Source organism: Ochlerotatus camptorhynchus, unplaced genomic scaffold, assembly GCF_037179485.1.
Source record: "Ochlerotatus camptorhynchus isolate MF236.1 unplaced genomic scaffold, CSIRO-AGI_Acam_v1.1 ptg000394l, whole genome shotgun sequence".
NCBI lineage: Eukaryota > Metazoa > Arthropoda > Insecta > Diptera > Culicidae > Ochlerotatus > Ochlerotatus camptorhynchus.
The window spans coordinates 24,144-40,277 of record NW_027040881.1 but is presented as its reverse complement, the minus strand read 5'-3'; the positions used below and the strand labels follow the sequence as shown (position 1 = coordinate 40,277).

Genomic DNA, 16,134 nt, shown 5'->3' with positions numbered 1-16,134 from the left:
TCAATTTCGCTTTCAGAGTGTCACAATTAGCGATTTTATGATTCGTGAGCGCTCGCGATTCATAGAATCGTTGATTGTGACTATCTGCAAGTACATTTGACAGGTTTTGTGTGTCAGACGCTTGCCTTTTGGCCTCTTCTTGTGTCTAACATGTGCAAACTATCATTATAGTGTCTAATGGTTTTGAGATTCATGGTTGCGTGAAATACATTTGTGAGAATGTCTTTTTGAGATTTATGTAGTCACGTTTTGTTTGTAGTTTATATTTTATTTCTTTCATGTAATAATCGTAAATAATAGTTATTCAATAATAGATAATTCATCCATATAGGGTAGAGCGCTACTTCGTCGTAATTGCCCATTTCCGTTCTATCGATCAGAAAAGATCAATAATATCAATGATTTCACCGTACACAAATCAATAATAAGTTTGTTCCGATGCGTTAGTTCATTAGCTACAACATAAATCCTGTTAGAGCGCATTGTATGAATATTTACGCTCATTGTTCTCAAAACAAAAGAAGCGCTCCCTGCGAATCCCCTTTTTCTACGTTTATCCGTAGGACGAAGAAAATCTATAGAGGAATTGAAACTCGTAGAACGAATTTAGAATCAAGAAGCAGTATTAGATTTTAAACAATATTTCAACAATTTGTGGCTCTTTATGAAATCCAACGGTACGTATGGAAAGGTGAATAAATTTTGAAGTTATCTTTGACAGAAAAATTCCATTTTTAGTTTAAACTCGTTCAGAAAAGAGAGGTGCACGTTGTGCTTAGTATGACGGAAATTAGATCAAAACCCCTATTAAATCAGTTGTCCCACAGCTGCCTACAGCAGCAGTCGAATTTTTATTTCGGTGTGAACCACGCGATAGCCTGTTTTCGAGACTCGCTATTATATAGTTGCTCTTTGTTCGTTGCTAGCAGTTCGGTGCCTTTTGTTGCTACGGTGTAAGATGTGTGAAGTAAAAAACACCATCAAGTTTAGCTTCAGCCATTATGATGCTAAACCAAACATCGGAGAGATTGTAAATTTCGCCAAAGCACTCGACGCGGATCCGGCTGAAATGGAAGCTGTTTATCGCATTGGTGAGGAAAGGGGAGTCTTCATGAAGTTCAAATAAGAGGAAGCGATGCTCCATGCTCTGACATTCTATTCGGCAAAGGTACGCATGTCGCATGCTGGTGAATTCATCCAGTATGTGCGTGTGTATGACTTGCCACCAGAGGTACCCGACAACGAGCTGGATAAAGTGCTGGGGAAATATGGAAAAAATAAACGCATCATCCGGGAGAAATTTTCAACTGATCTGTGCTTTGAGGTATATACAGGGATACGCGGTATAAAGGGTGATACGGTCAAAATTTGGTCAAGGGAAAACGCGTGTAAATCGGTGAAATCGTTTATTTAAAAAATCAAATTAAATTTCTTTTTCAAGTTCAATTAGTATAAAATTCAGGAAAAATATTCAGTTGGGCTTCCGCTTTTCCAAATCCGAATTGCCGGGCCTTACGCTTGACCCCTGCCATCAGATTTTGTACAGCCACCTTGTCCACCTTCTTCGCCGCAGAAAGCCAGTTTGCCTTGAACTGCTGCTCGCCCTTAGCAGTTTTTTTGGTCTTCTTTAGGTTCCGCTTGACAATAGCCCAGTGTTTCTCAATTGGGCGGAGCTCTGGCGTGTTGGGAGGGTTCTTGTCCTTGGGAACCACCTGCACGTTGTTGGCGGCGTACCACTCCATGGCCTTTTTACCGTAATGGCAAGATGCCAAATTCGGCCAAAACAGTACGGAACAACCGTGTTTCTTCAGGAAAGGCAGCAGACGTTTATTCAAACACTCTATCACGTAAATTTCTTGGTTGACAGTCCCGGAAGCTATGAAAATGCTGCTTTTCAAGCCACAGGTACAGATGGCTTGCCAAACCAGATATTTCTTTGCGAACTTTGACAGTTTCATGTGCTTGAAAACATCTGCTACCTTTCCCCTTCCTTTTGCCGTATAAAACTCCTGTCCCGGAAGCTGCTTGTAGTCGGCTTTGACGTAGGTTTCGTCGTCCATTACCACGCAGTCAAACTTCGTCAGCATCGTCGTGTACAGCCTCCGGGATCGCACTTTGGCCGTCGTATTTTGTTTATCATCGCGATTTGGAGTCACTACCTTCTTGTAAGTCGATAGTCCGGCTCGTTTTTTGGCTCGATGCACGGTTGTAGACGATACACCCAGCTTATTTGCGGCATCTCGGAGAGAGAGGTTAGGGTTTCGCTTGAAACTACCGGCAACTCTCTTTGTCGTCTCAGCGGCTTCCGGTTTTCGATTTCTCCCCGATCCAGACTTCCTGGCTGTCGAAAAACGTTCCCCAAACACTTTAATTACATTTGTAACGGTTGATTTGGCAACGCGATTTTGCCAACTTTGCGTGCGAGTAGCTCGGATTTTCGCGATGCGCGAGCAAAATTTTGATACGCTGCTCTTCTTGCTTGGACGGCATTTTGACAACTGAAGAGTGAATTCCAAAATCAAAATAGGAGCAACATTCTACACACACACACACCTTCAAAATGAGGGGTGTTCAGGTTTTTTAAATGCAAAATTGAAAGAAATACGTCAAGTTGATATTGACCAAATTTTGACCGTATCACCCTTTATATATATATGGATGTGAAGAAGGAAATCCCTACGTCATTATATTTCTTCAATCGCAAAGGAAATATATTTTATGATGGCAACAAAGATAAATGTTTTCTGTGCAAGGCGGACGGACATCAGAAGCTTTCCTGCCCCAAGTGGAAGGCTCGGAAGGAACCGGAGAAGCAAATAAAGGAAAAAGGAAAGCAAAGTGAAAGAAAACAAAACAGCAGCAGTACGTATGCTGGTGTAGTGGTGGAAGGTGCGTCGTTTGTCATTAGCGACCAGGAAACGGACACGGGGTTGAGATGTTGAATGAAAATAACGAAATGGACGTGACGACCCCGACGACCGACGAGAGTAGCGGAGAGCATGCAACGGGAAACGAAGTTCAGAAGCAGCAGCAGCGATCACGATTCGGGTTCAATGAAAATGAGGAACAATTTCGGGAAAGAAATAAGTTGCGTGCACAGGAGAAGATCGCTTTGTCGCTGCTTCGATTGCCACCCATTAAAATCATATAATAATATGCATTTTTTATATCTTTTGTTTGTATTTTGAGTACCAAAATTGGTATTCCAGGTTACTCGGCTCCACTAAGTTATTTTTTTTAACATTTGAGCCTGCCAAATAAACGAAATGAAAAAAATAATATCCATATATTCAATAATAAATTTACAAATGACTATAATTTGGATACCTAACAATTGGACAGAATCACTAGCAAGAATAGGTTAGCCTTCGAAAATATCGATACGTTTTTCAGGGTTGTAGTTTTGGTTTTCATCAGTGGTCCGGCTCTGGTTGTGAACGATTTAGGTAGTATTTTTAGGTAACTATTTAGCTTTTAGCATAACAGCATTAGCATTCAGGTCAACTTGCCTCAGGATAGCCTCGCAATCTGTCCTTCCACGGTTAGGGCTCTGCTTGTGTCTCTTCTAGTCCGGAGAAGTTCTAGGTCGATAAGTTGACAACGGGCCTTATTACGGGTATCACTACGGTGATAAGGAAGTGATATTCAGAAAAAGAGCCGTGATTGCCGTGCAAATCAAATGGGAATCACTTTACCGTGACGACAAGTGACAAGTTTTCACCGTAAAGTGACATCCGTAATAAGTCCCAACGGCTTTCGTAACTGGGTAATCGAAACGGATCATTCCAAGGCAATCTACGCAACGCAAAACGAAGAAAGCGACGGTGAACAGAAACAATTATCTCGGCACTGTTGTTGTAGTTTGGGTTCCAAACTGCTGAACAATATAAAAGCGTCGATCGAACAAGCGAACAAAAGAGAGATTTTAGACAGTAGATATCAGTGAAGTTTTTAGCCATCCAAAAAAGAACCCTAAAGTTCTTAACGCCTTATCGACAACATATGCAATTTGTTGCTTGTATGAAAGTTGCGAATCCAAGATCACACCCAAGTCTTTCACCTGATTCACGCGTTCGATTGTCGAGCCAAACATGTCATAGCTAAATATTATCGGTTGTTGTTTTCGTGAGAACGTAATAGCGGAGCATTTGGCTCGGTTCACTACCATTCTGTTTAAACTGTTTTGTGGTTTTTTATGGCCAACTTTACGCCACAATGACTTATAAAAAATGTTTTTACACGAGAATTTTCTTTGAAGAGTTAGAAAAAAATTATTTTTTTTAGATTTTTTATACCTTTTTTCAATATTTTTAGAAAAATCATAACATATTTGTTTTTTTTCGGGGCGATGAACTTCCCCTTAATATAGATATAATAAAAGTTTTGTTTACAAAAAAAAATATAGGCTCTTTTCAAATCTTACGCGAGCCATAAACAGCAAATAAACACAGTCCTATTAGGCTTTGCACTAATATTTTTGAATAGCTAATTTTATTACGTATACGTAATAAAATTAGCTATTCAAAAATATTAGTGCAAAGCCTTCAGACACCAAAATTTACCTTAACGCTTTTCTTCCCAGGTCTTTCGTTATTTTTAGATGTAAAAATGTGTTTTATTAGGGGCTGTTCATTAAATACGTAGACGTTTTTTTTTATTATTTACCCCTCCCCCTGCCTAGGCAATTGTGCATTCATTTTTTTTTTAATTTGTATGGGCCGTGGATAATAGTCTGCCCCCCCCCCCCTAAACCGTCTACGTAGTTTATGAACAGCCCCTTTATTGATATCGTTTAAAATAAAAATATAGTATTTTAATTGCTTTCAATACTTGCTCAATGGAATCCCCAAGAATACATATAGACCAGAATAATGAACACACGGAGAAGCTTAAACAAGTACTGACTATTTAATGGTAGATTGACCAACAGGAGAAGAACCGAAAAGTTGTGGTGGTGTACCTGTGCCTACCTGCGGGAGAGGAAATTGGCGACGCTGAAAAAAATAGTGAACAGGTGGGCCATCATGAGCATCCTGTACTTTAGCCTTAAGTTTATAATTATTCAATAAAATTAATTGGTAGTAGGCTCATTATACCTCTCCTTCTCCTACCTATCCGCTTATTGTCATCATAAATTATGATGTTCATTTGATATCGATTTTTTTAAAAATGGATTTAATTCAACCTAGATGTCGATCATTTTGATACATTCGTAACGTAGTCCTTACAAGTGGTGAAATGTCTCGAACAAACCGATGAACATAACAGATTTGACTATCGTAGTTTTCACAAAATTACTCATGAAATGCTGCAGGTGGCGGCATTCGGAAGGAATCCTCTCTGTACCTTTTCGTGTCGATGAAGTTCAGCAAAATGTCAGTCGTTACGGGATAGCGAATACTGTGGCATACACCTATAAGATATAAATGGTTAGGTAATCCGAATCACATCCCAAGAATACAAAAACTTACTTTGCGCTGTCTTGAAACTATTTGGGAAGGATTTATCCGTCCTCTCGCGCATGAAGACCCAAGCGTTCTTCTCGTATTTGCATTCGATAATCTTGTTATCTAACTCTCTTAATTCCTTTGTGAGTTTCATTTGACCAAAGGCTGTTTCCATGCCTCCTACAAATAGCAGTCCAATCTTTTTAGGCAACACGCTGAAATCAGAATCTAATGTAGAAATCTAACAATTTAATGTCGATTGCATTCATCTTACCCCATGCCACTTTCTTCAGCAATCTTCAACTTAAAATCGACGGAGTTAAGAGTAGACGGTTTCCATTTGAGAACCTCTGGGCAGGTTCCTGCGACATAGGGTTCCTTGCCTGGTTGAAATATTAGACCGTCAGGGTCATGTGACAGGGTTTTGGCAAACTTTGGACCTAGCAGAGCCCGTGCTTGTGTTATGTCCCAGAATGCTTTGTGCCTTATACTGAATGGTTGCCGAGCTTGATCAATGATTCCCTGCTTCATGGCTTCTGTGCGGGGTCCTGAAGAAAAGGATACGATATATTCTATTAGTGGAACTAAGTACTAAATAGCATATTGCGAGTTTGTCCAACCGCACTTAAGGACTGAAGGATTATGAATTTGATACAGGACTCACCGATAATCCGCCTTTCAATATACACCAAACGGTCCGGATCGAATGGTTTCTTCCCTACATCTTCATTTTCATATCGGATGATGTCATAAACCAGATATCGTGGTCTTTTCTGCCCATTCACTTTGTCTATCACCATTTCCTAGGTTTTAAAAAATATTACTAAAATAGGTGCTTCCATCCGAAAAAGATTCTTCAACTTCTTACCCCATCCAGTAGAGTATTGGTTAGGTGGTTATGCAAGTTTGAGTATTGAGGAAAAGTAATACCCGAAACGGCAAAACAAGAATTGTCACGATCGATAAAGTATACTTCATCTTTCTTCACAATCAGCATCATGTATCGAGTGCCGTCAGCCTTCCATGATACTTTATACGGTTTGATGTGCAGTAGGTTTAGGTTTGTATTATCCATGGACACCGGTTGACAGCCAGGAAACCCGGTAGATTTCCAGCCGCACATGCTCTGCACCATCTGCTGCAGTGTGCCGAGTCGGGGTTGATCAGAAACTAACGTTACACCAGGAACCCCTTCCATGAACCTTGCGTTCTTTTTGATGAATTCCCTCTTCATTTTCTTGCGCTTGCTACCACCTGCCGAATCATCTGCATTACTACTTTCGGCTTCCAGACTGCGTTTAGTGGCTGTGCTTTTTCCGCTACTTTCAGAATCATCCTGGTCTTCTTGATTGCTCATGTCATCTTGTTCATCGATCGGAACCACATGCCCATTACTAGAACTATCCCCTTGATCTGCACGTAGAATGAATGTCACTTTTGTTATTAAATAACAAATCTTTAATCAACTTTAATATAACACTTACCAAAGCACCAATCCGGAAGCGGCGGTGCCGGGATGGCATCCTCTTCGTCTTCATAGCGTCGGAACAGCTCCCGGATATAGTCTTCCTTGTAGATGCCTGGCGGACGAGCTTTGGCGAACGCAGCAAGGGCAGCTTCTACGGCACAGTCCTGCTTCTCAACCATATAGGATCCAATTAGAAAACCGGTCCGATTGAATCCATGGGTGCAGTGAACGCCAATCACTTCCAGAGGATGATCGCGATTGAATTCTTCCACGATCTCTATGAACGCCTTAGTTTGTTCCATCGTGGGAGTTTCTCCGTGGCCACGGCACTGCAGCTTTACATATTGACAATCGTTGTCTTCAATTTCTCTTCGATCGTAGAAACGGTTTGTGTTGGTCAAATCTATCCAAAGACCAATTTTTACCTGTCAAAAAAAAAGAAAAGATTGGTCCGATGTCGCCACATACACACTTCTGGCCATTTCGTACCTTGTAGGTTTTCATCACTTGGAAGAGCATATCCGGTGAGAAACAACACTCCATTGGCATCTGAGATTCAAAACTTTCCTTGAGTGGAGTCTTGAATGCTAAAAATTTGTCAGCAATCAGAGATTCCGATTTCCGAGGGCAATAGAGCCACCGGTTGGGAATCGGACCCGGACCACGAGACATTGCTATTTTTTTGCACCTTTTTATGGATTTCACGATTTAAAACTCAGTATGCCACCACCTAAGGATTTTCCACTTGATTTTTTACACGCACAACTCCGAAAAAGGACCAGCAGGAGCTATTTGCTATAGGAAAATCAACTTCAGATTTAGAAACAACGGAGAACCGAACGAACGGAACGAACCGATCCGAAGAACAAACTTTCTCAGATGACAGTTGAAGTTCGGAGCAGTATTGCAGGGATGCCAGATGGTTTTTTCAAAAGTCTGTATGAGTGTCAAATTATCTGTACACAGAAAAAACTCCTGCATAGAGATTGCTGACGTTTATCGTACGTAGTGTGCGTCACGTATACGTATACGCAAAATGTTTTCATCGGGAAAAAAAAACTTCATAGCGGAAAATTTTCCCGATGAAAACAAATCACTTGCACAATCATACTTTAGCAATCTCTATTGCTGATTACACTGATCCAAATCACCCTTTATTTATAGAATGAAACATCATTCAGTTGCATCCAATTCTAAAGGCCGGCGCACAATTAGGTTTTGCACCGTCGGGGTTAACCTCAATCTGATGACAGTTCAGTGGTACTGTTTACGTGGACTTAGTCGATTTTTTCTTGGGTGGATTTTCTCGATAATTTTTCAGACTGCAGTGAGATGTACACAGCATTTCTGCAATGTTCACGAGCAACATCCTTGCAACGCGCTGTTCCTCGACAATTTTCAAGTTAAAATTCAGAAACTTTAGAAATTTTTTTTCGAAAAAACGACTAAGTGCTTGTAAACAGTACCACTGAACTGTCAAAAAGGTTCAGCCGTTTAACACTGAGTTCATTTGTGACGTCACGCTGCAGAACCTAATAGACGAGTGCACGGGTGAACTTTTGTTCATCTACTGAAAAAAATTGACACAACAGCGGGGCCCTGTTTACTAAAAATGAACACATGCATAATGCTCGCGTAACATTTGAAAAGGGCCTATACACTTTTGTAAATAATTTGCTATGTCCTTTTCACGAGAACCGAAGTACGCCCACGCAAACCAAGAGCACTATCGGGAAGGGGAGAATTTCCTCTACCCTATGGTGTTGTAAGTTTGCGTGAGCGTATTCGGTTCGCGCGAAAAGGGCCTTACAGGTTTTGTGTACAAAAGGTGATAGGCCCGTTTCAAATGTTACACGAGTATTATTCATGTGTTCATTTTTAGTAAACAGGGCCCCGCTGTTGTGTCACTTTTTGTCGAGTGAGTGAACTCAAATCCAGCTGTGCACTCGTCTATTAGGCTTTGCACCGTCGGGGTTAACCTCAATCTGATGACAGTTCAGTGGTACTGTTTACGTGGACTTAGTCGATTTCTTCTTCGGTGGATTTTCTCGATAATTTTTCAGACTGCAGTGAGATGTAAACCACACTTCTGCAATGTCCAAGAGCAACATCCTTTCAACGCACTGTTCCTCGCGAGGTTCCTCGACAATTTTCAAGTTAAAATTCGGAAATTTTAGAATTTTTTTTTCGAAAAAACGATTAAGTGCTTGTAAACAGTACCACTGAACTGTCAAAAAGGTTCAGCCGATTAACACTGAGTTCATTCGTGACGTCACGCTGCAGAACCTAATTAGGTTTTGCACCGTCGGGGTTAACCTCAATCTGATGACAGTTTAGTGGTACTGTTTACGTGGACTTAGCCAATTTTTTCTTGGGTGGATTTTCTCGATAATTTTTCAGACTGCAGTGAGATGTAAACCACATTTCTGCAATGTTCACGAGCAACATCCTTGCAATGCGCTGTCCCTCGACAATATTCAAGTTAAAATTCGGAAATTTTAGAATTTTTTTTTCTCGAAAAAACGACTAAGTGCTTGTAAACAGTACCACTGAACTGTCAAAAAGGTTCAGCCTATTAACACTGAGTTCATTTGTGACGTCACGCTGCAGAACCTAATTAGGTTCTACAGCGTGACGTCACAAATGAACGCAGTGTGGCTCAGGCTTAACCTTTTTGACAGTTCAGTGGTACTGTTTACAAGCACTTAGTCGTTTTTTCGAAAAAAAAATTTCTAAAGTTTCTGAATTTTAACTTGAAAATTGTCGAGGAACAGCGCGTTGCAAGGATGTTGCTCGTGAACATTGCAGAAATGCTGTTTACATCTCACTGCAGTCTGAAAAATTATCGAGAAAATCCATCCAAGAAAAAATCGACTAAGTCCACGTAAACAGTACACAGCAAAAAAAATGTAATATCGATCAACGTAATTCAAGCTGATGTATGCAATAATGATGTAATAGCAAAAAGCAGATACAATATTACATCAATGGATGTAAATTTGTTCGCAAAATCGATGTACATCGTACAATGTGATATTACACAACCGATGGATTGACGTGGTTGCAGCAGTTTCGATGTAATATTCAACAACTTTTTTTGCTGTGTACCACTGAACTGTCATCAGATTGAGGTTAACCCCGACGGTGCAAAACCTAATTATTCACATCATCGTTTTGAATGATTTGCGTTATGGGGCTGAACCAATTCCATATGCATTTCCATTTAGTATGACAGTCATTCTGCAGAGAGCATTACGCATTTCAACTGAAGACCCTATCCCTTCTCATAACAAGTTTCATCCTGTATTCGAGAGGAAAATCATCTGATTTCAAAACAACCGTCATCCGGTTGCAGCTATCATTCGAAAAACCGATTTCGGTGTTTTGTTTTGAATGGTCTGAGGTTTCATTCGATCAGAGGATGATGTTTGTGTACAGTGCACCGACTCTACCCCAGACCAAGGTGACTACATATAGGTGTTCTAATGTGTCAAATTAGGTTCTGCAGCGTGACGTCACAAATGAACTCAGTGTTAGGCTCTGAACCATTTGGTGGATTTTTTTAACTTTTGGTTAAAATTTGACAGATGGATAGTTATCGATTAACCCTGCTATCCGAGCATGGTTATTTCTGACGAGGAACAGCGCGGTGAAAAGATGTTGCTCGTGGACAATGCAGAAGTGTGGTTTACATCTCACTGCAGTCTGAAAAATTATCGAGAAAATCTACCCAAGAAAAAAACGACTAAGTCCACGTAAACAGTACCACTGAACTGTCATCAGATTGAGGTTAACCCCGACGGTGCAAAACCTACACGGTAAGAAAAAAGTACCCAACGGAAAGTTCACTTTTACCTACTTTTGACTAGTTTGTCTCCTTTTCTCCTTCAAATGTTGTCAAAAACGGAGGAGCAAAACCACCCAACAGGGGTAGTAAAGTATGGGAACCCAACGTTGAGTATAATCATATTTACCTACTGTTGGGTACAACTAACTTACTTTTGGTTAAAAATCCAGTGGAAAATTCCATACGAATTGCACACAAGTAAATCAAGAGCAAATTTTCATTACGTCGAATGTAACAAAGGTAAACAAAGTCGAGCTATCAGTGTCAATCGATGCTCCTGCTATTACACTATATACTGTCCGAATAGGTCCGAATATAGGATCACATCCCATTTTTAAATTTATTTACCAGTCGAATTGCTTTTTGACGTAATCACCTTCCGATCAAAATAGTTTTCGATGTTACTTAAGTCACCCGATTTCTATGGAGATGCCGTTTGCCTTAAGTAACAGCACTGAGAAACCCGTGAAAAGTGTACTTTCGTCGTTTCGCTTTCTCATTATTAAAGAGAATAAATCGAACTGTTTGTTGCTAAGATGATTTCGGTGGTCCTAAAATGATGAATGGGCTGCACGTAAGGAGACGTAATTGATAATTCTCCCGAATATCCTGGTAAATACACTTTGACTTAAGTAACAATAGGGGCCACCAAACGACGTATAATAACTTTTGACTCAAAAACCAGTATTTCTTAGCATGAAAGCTAGCAATGTGCATTTGTATGATCAAAACCCGGATAAATATGTTAAACATCCCTCATAAACGCGAACCATAAATTGACCTTACACGGAACCAAATTTTGTTCATTTAAGTTAAAAATATATATGTTTATTAAATAAAAATATGAATAGTTCAAAGTAAATTACAAACATGTTCTCAACAAAAATATGTATGTTTAGAATAAATTCAAAAGCATGTTTATTTCAACAATACATAACCTGGGTAATCAATTTTTAGCGTGTCCTTTTTTCCTTCTTGTTTGCATTCGGCAAACTTAACCGAAAACGGCCTGCAAGCGGCGAAACCGAAGTAGAGGGTCCGGAAACCCACGCAATGTTCCAAGCTCGACAAAACCGGTGGAACATCACAATATTAACGGCAATCCGTCGTTTCTGATACCGATCCCCATATCATCCTCACCCCCCACCCGACGTCGAAAGAAAAACAGATCATCCCCGAACACTAAACGTAGAAAGAGGCCGGTATGAGGACCAGTGTCATAAACGACAAAATGACGCTAATATCACAAAGTTTCACCAGTTTTACTGAACTGGATCGGATCGGACACCCACCCCGACGGCTCCCCGGATCCAAACATCCACAGACTTTCCATAATCGCAGGAATTTCCATTAATTTGCTATCCATTTTATTTTGATTTATTCAGCATTCAAATGCTAAAATAATTTCAAAATATGTTTGTTTATTTTAAACATGAAAAGCATGTTTAAAATAAACATATTAATTTTTGATTGCATATAGTTTTCAAATAAATCAAAAATATTCACGTTTATTTTCAACACGAATATTTTTAAAATAAACGTAACATTATTTTTGTTTTAAACATTATTATCAATGGATTCAAACGTAGAATACGTTTGAAATCAACCTAGTTTATGTTTGTGGCCAGAACAAACTGAATTTACGTTTAAATTTACCTCAAATATTTTTGTTTCGACGGTAATTTTTTCTGCGTGTACCTAAAATGGTTAAAAATTGTTTATAATCCCTGCTAAACTTTAACTGAAATGGTTATGGAACTTTACATGAACGTTTAATGATAAAGTTTCAACCTTATGTATTATGGTTTTTTGGAACTGGACCTTACAAATAATGGGTTGTTAAGAACCATTACCATTCCAAATTCTTGTTTTCTCCATACATTTTCAGAAAGAGAACTATATAAGAACGTTTTTACTTATGATTTGAGAACATTAATGGTAATGGTTATGGTAGTCAGTAAGGTCCATTAATGGTTTTGTATTATCGCTCAACTTTACGTGGAATATATCGTGAATTGGTAATCAGTAAATTACAGGCAACCAATTCGCGATATATTCCACATAAAGTTGATCGATGTTACAAAACCATTCGTGGACCTTACTGACTACCATAACCATTACCATTAAAGTTCTCAAACCATAAGTTAAAAGGTCCTAATATAGTTCTCTTTTCGAAAATGTATGGAGAAAACAAGAATTTGGAACGGTAATGGTTCTTAACAACCCATTATTTGTAAGGTCCAGTTCCAAAAAACCATTATACATAAGGTTGAAACTTTATCATTAAACGTTCATGTAAAGTTCCATAACCATTTCAGTTAAAGTTTAGCAGGGATTATAAACAATTTTTAACCATTTTAGGTAAGGTCAATTTATAGTTCGCGTTTATGAGGGATTGCTATCACTATGAGATTATATGTGTTTAATTGGAAATAGGAATAACTTTTCGGTCATCAAAACAAAACTTTATTTTTCTCGGATCGGTGCGAATGTTACTTACGACATAATGAAAATTTGCTCTTGAAATGAAATTTACTTTGACCCGCTTTACCTAAAGCCCTACAGTGAAAGTATGGACGACTGTCACCACAAAACTGAAAAAAGCTGTTCCAATCGAGCAAAGCGGTGCATTTTGACGGTTCGATTGGAACAACTTTTGACAGACGTCCATACTTTTACTGTATAGGGCTTTAGCTTTACCTACTTTTGGGTTCCTGCACTATAGTGCCGAGATGAGTGAAAAGAACTTAATTTTGGGTACTTTTTTCTAACCGTGGAATTAGGTTTTGCACCGTCGGGGTTAACCTCAATCTGATGACAGTTTAGTGGAACTGTTTACGTGGACTTAGCCGATTTTTTCTTGGGTGGATTTTCTCGATAATTTTTCAGACTGCAGTGAGATGTAAACCCTAATAAAAAATAACCATAAACGAACGATAACCCAAATCATTGAACTATTCTATAAATGGTTTGGATGATACCCAGAACACGTCGTTAAGCAAATTAACCATACAATTTTTATTAGGGAACCACATTTCTGCAATGTTCACGAGCAACATCCTTGCAATGCGCTGTTCCTCGACAATTTTCAAGTTAAAATTAGGAAATTTTAGAATTTTTTTTTTGGAAAAACGACTAAGTGCTTGTAAACAGTACCACTGAACTGTCAAAAAGGTTCAGCCTATTAACACTGAGTTCATTTGTGACGTCACGCTGTAGAACCTAATTCATGATTCAGCCATTGACGAGTGCACGGATGAATTTGAGTTCACTCACTCGACAAAAAGTGACACAACAGCGGGGCCCTATTTACTAAAAATGAACACATATGTTCATTTTTAGTAAACAGGGCCCCGCTGTTGTGTCACTTTTTGTCGAGTGAGTGAACTCAAATCCATCCGTGCACTCGTCAATGTTGGATTTTTGTATGGGACAGCGACCGAGTTTGTTTACTATTTGCACTAAAACCGCACTTTTCCCCCCCGCGACCTCCTCGCCTATTAGGTTCTGCAGCGTGACGTCACAAATGAACTCAGTGTTAGGCTCTGAACCATTTGGTGGATTTTTTTAACTTTTGGTTAAAATTTGACAGATGGATAGTTATCGATTAACCCTGCTATCCGAGCATGGTTATTTCTGACAGACAAGAAGTTAAATTTTGACGACCGTGGCTCGAAAACCGGTCGATCGACAGCACGGGGATTTTCGAACATAAGAAATAACTTTCGAAATGTCACTTTTAACCACGAGTTAAATTTAACTCGGCAAATGGTTCACAGCCTTAATAGGCTGAACCTTTTTGACAGTTCAGTGGTACTGTTTACAAGCATTTAGTCGTTTTTTCGAAAAAAAAATTCTAAAATTTCCGAATTTTAACTTGAAAATTGTCGAGGAACAGCGCATTGCAAGGATGTTGCTCGTGAACATAGCAGAAATGTGGTTTACATCTCACTGCAGTCTGAAAAATTATCGAGAAAATCCACCCAAGAAAAAATCGACTAAGTCCACGTAAACAGTACCACTAAACTGTCATCAGATTGAGGTTAACCCCGATGGTGCAAAACCTAATATAGTGATAAAGCTGTATCACCATTTATATACCCACCATGCCCCAGACTAGAACAGACAGTGAACTAAAATCCATCCGTGCACTCGTCTATTCATCTGAGAGGAGGCAGATTGATTCGATTCATGATGGCTACTAAATCTGCGTTGAGCACCAAGACTCCGATAACAGAACTGCAGGAAATGTGCATTTCAAGAAAAGCACCACCTCCTATGTACGATTTTACCGGCGAAGAAGTGGATAGCATGACACCAAACGCAAAAGCGTTCACCACATCAGTTACTGCCCTCGGATTTAGCTGTTCCGGCAAAGGACGCTCGAAAAAGGATTCCAAACATGATGCCGCGTTCAAGCTCCTTAAAGTGCTATTCCAGCAAGGTTTGAGCGATGTCAATATGGACGATGATGACCACTTTCTGTCGGTGCTGTCGTCGGATAAAGTCACCGAAGTACGAGATATTTGCGTGCAGCGAAATTTCGAAATGCCGCAGTTCGAATGCGTTCGCAACTCGGGACCTTCTCATGCTCCCGAGTTTGAGTATGAATGTCGCATCGGAAAGATCGTCCGTCGTGGTGTCCACAAGACAAAAAAGGGAGCCAAACAAGCAGCGTGCAACGAAATGATCAAGACGCTGCAAGCCGTAAGTGGAGAAACATGTTTTGGTATTCGAAGGATGTGGATATTCTAAGATTGTTTTATTTTTAAGATGCCGGTAGAAGACAGTGAGATGCAGGTACAATCGCTCGACAAAGCAGCAGAGTTAGCAGAGGACGAGGACGAGCACACCATTCGAACTTATCGGGAACTGATCAACTCAGACATCAAGAAAAAATTGGGCGTAAAAATTGCCGATCGTCATCGATTTTTCGAAGAACTGGACCAATCTAAAATCGATGGTGCCCGGAGAATTGCTATGGATGAACTAATGAATGCGGAAGAAAAGTGCACCTTGATTCCCAAGGCTCTCGGACTGAAATTTGACTTGAAACTGGCAAATAGCAGCCTGCAGACGAAACAAGGGAGGAAATTGTTCAGCTTCGAACTGCTAAGCAATGAGTTCGATTGTTTCATTATTGGTCCGAATGATCAATTTTTTGAAAGTGTTTACGATTACTTTAAGAACATGTTGAATTTCGATTACATCGATTGAAATCAAAGTCAAGTCGGTTGATTTAAAGCAAGTCATTTATTCGGCATACTGCAGTGAAGAGGATAAGTTTAACATTTAATTGATTGAATAATTTTAAATCTATTGAATTCTCACTCCATAGGCGTGAGAAACGCTTGTTAATAAAAATATGTGAA

General features: G+C 39.6%; 2 protein-coding genes across 2 annotated transcripts; one reads left to right on the top strand and one right to left on the bottom strand.

The window, feature by feature from the left end:
• Window positions 1-4,932: 4,932 nt before the first annotated feature.
• Window positions 4,933-7,781, bottom strand: mRNA-cap (mRNA-capping-enzyme). The gene is made up of 7 exons (XM_065233242.1): window positions 7,405-7,781; window positions 6,932-7,340; window positions 6,316-6,860; window positions 6,112-6,250; window positions 5,722-5,995; window positions 5,472-5,662; window positions 4,933-5,413 (listed from the first exon to the last, which is right to left on the bottom strand). The coding sequence occupies exons 1-7, from the start codon at window positions 7,585-7,587 to the stop codon at window positions 5,295-5,297; spliced, it is 1,860 nt and encodes a 619-aa protein (XP_065089314.1). The 5' UTR covers window positions 7,588-7,781; the 3' UTR covers window positions 4,933-5,294.
• A 7,095-nt stretch (window positions 7,782-14,876) lies between these two features.
• Window positions 14,877-15,995, top strand: r2d2. The gene is made up of 2 exons (XM_065233275.1): window positions 14,877-15,469; window positions 15,536-15,995. The coding sequence occupies exons 1-2, from the start codon at window positions 14,954-14,956 to the stop codon at window positions 15,977-15,979; spliced, it is 960 nt and encodes a 319-aa protein (XP_065089347.1). The 5' UTR covers window positions 14,877-14,953; the 3' UTR covers window positions 15,980-15,995.
• The last annotated feature ends 139 nt before the right edge of the window (window positions 15,996-16,134 follow it).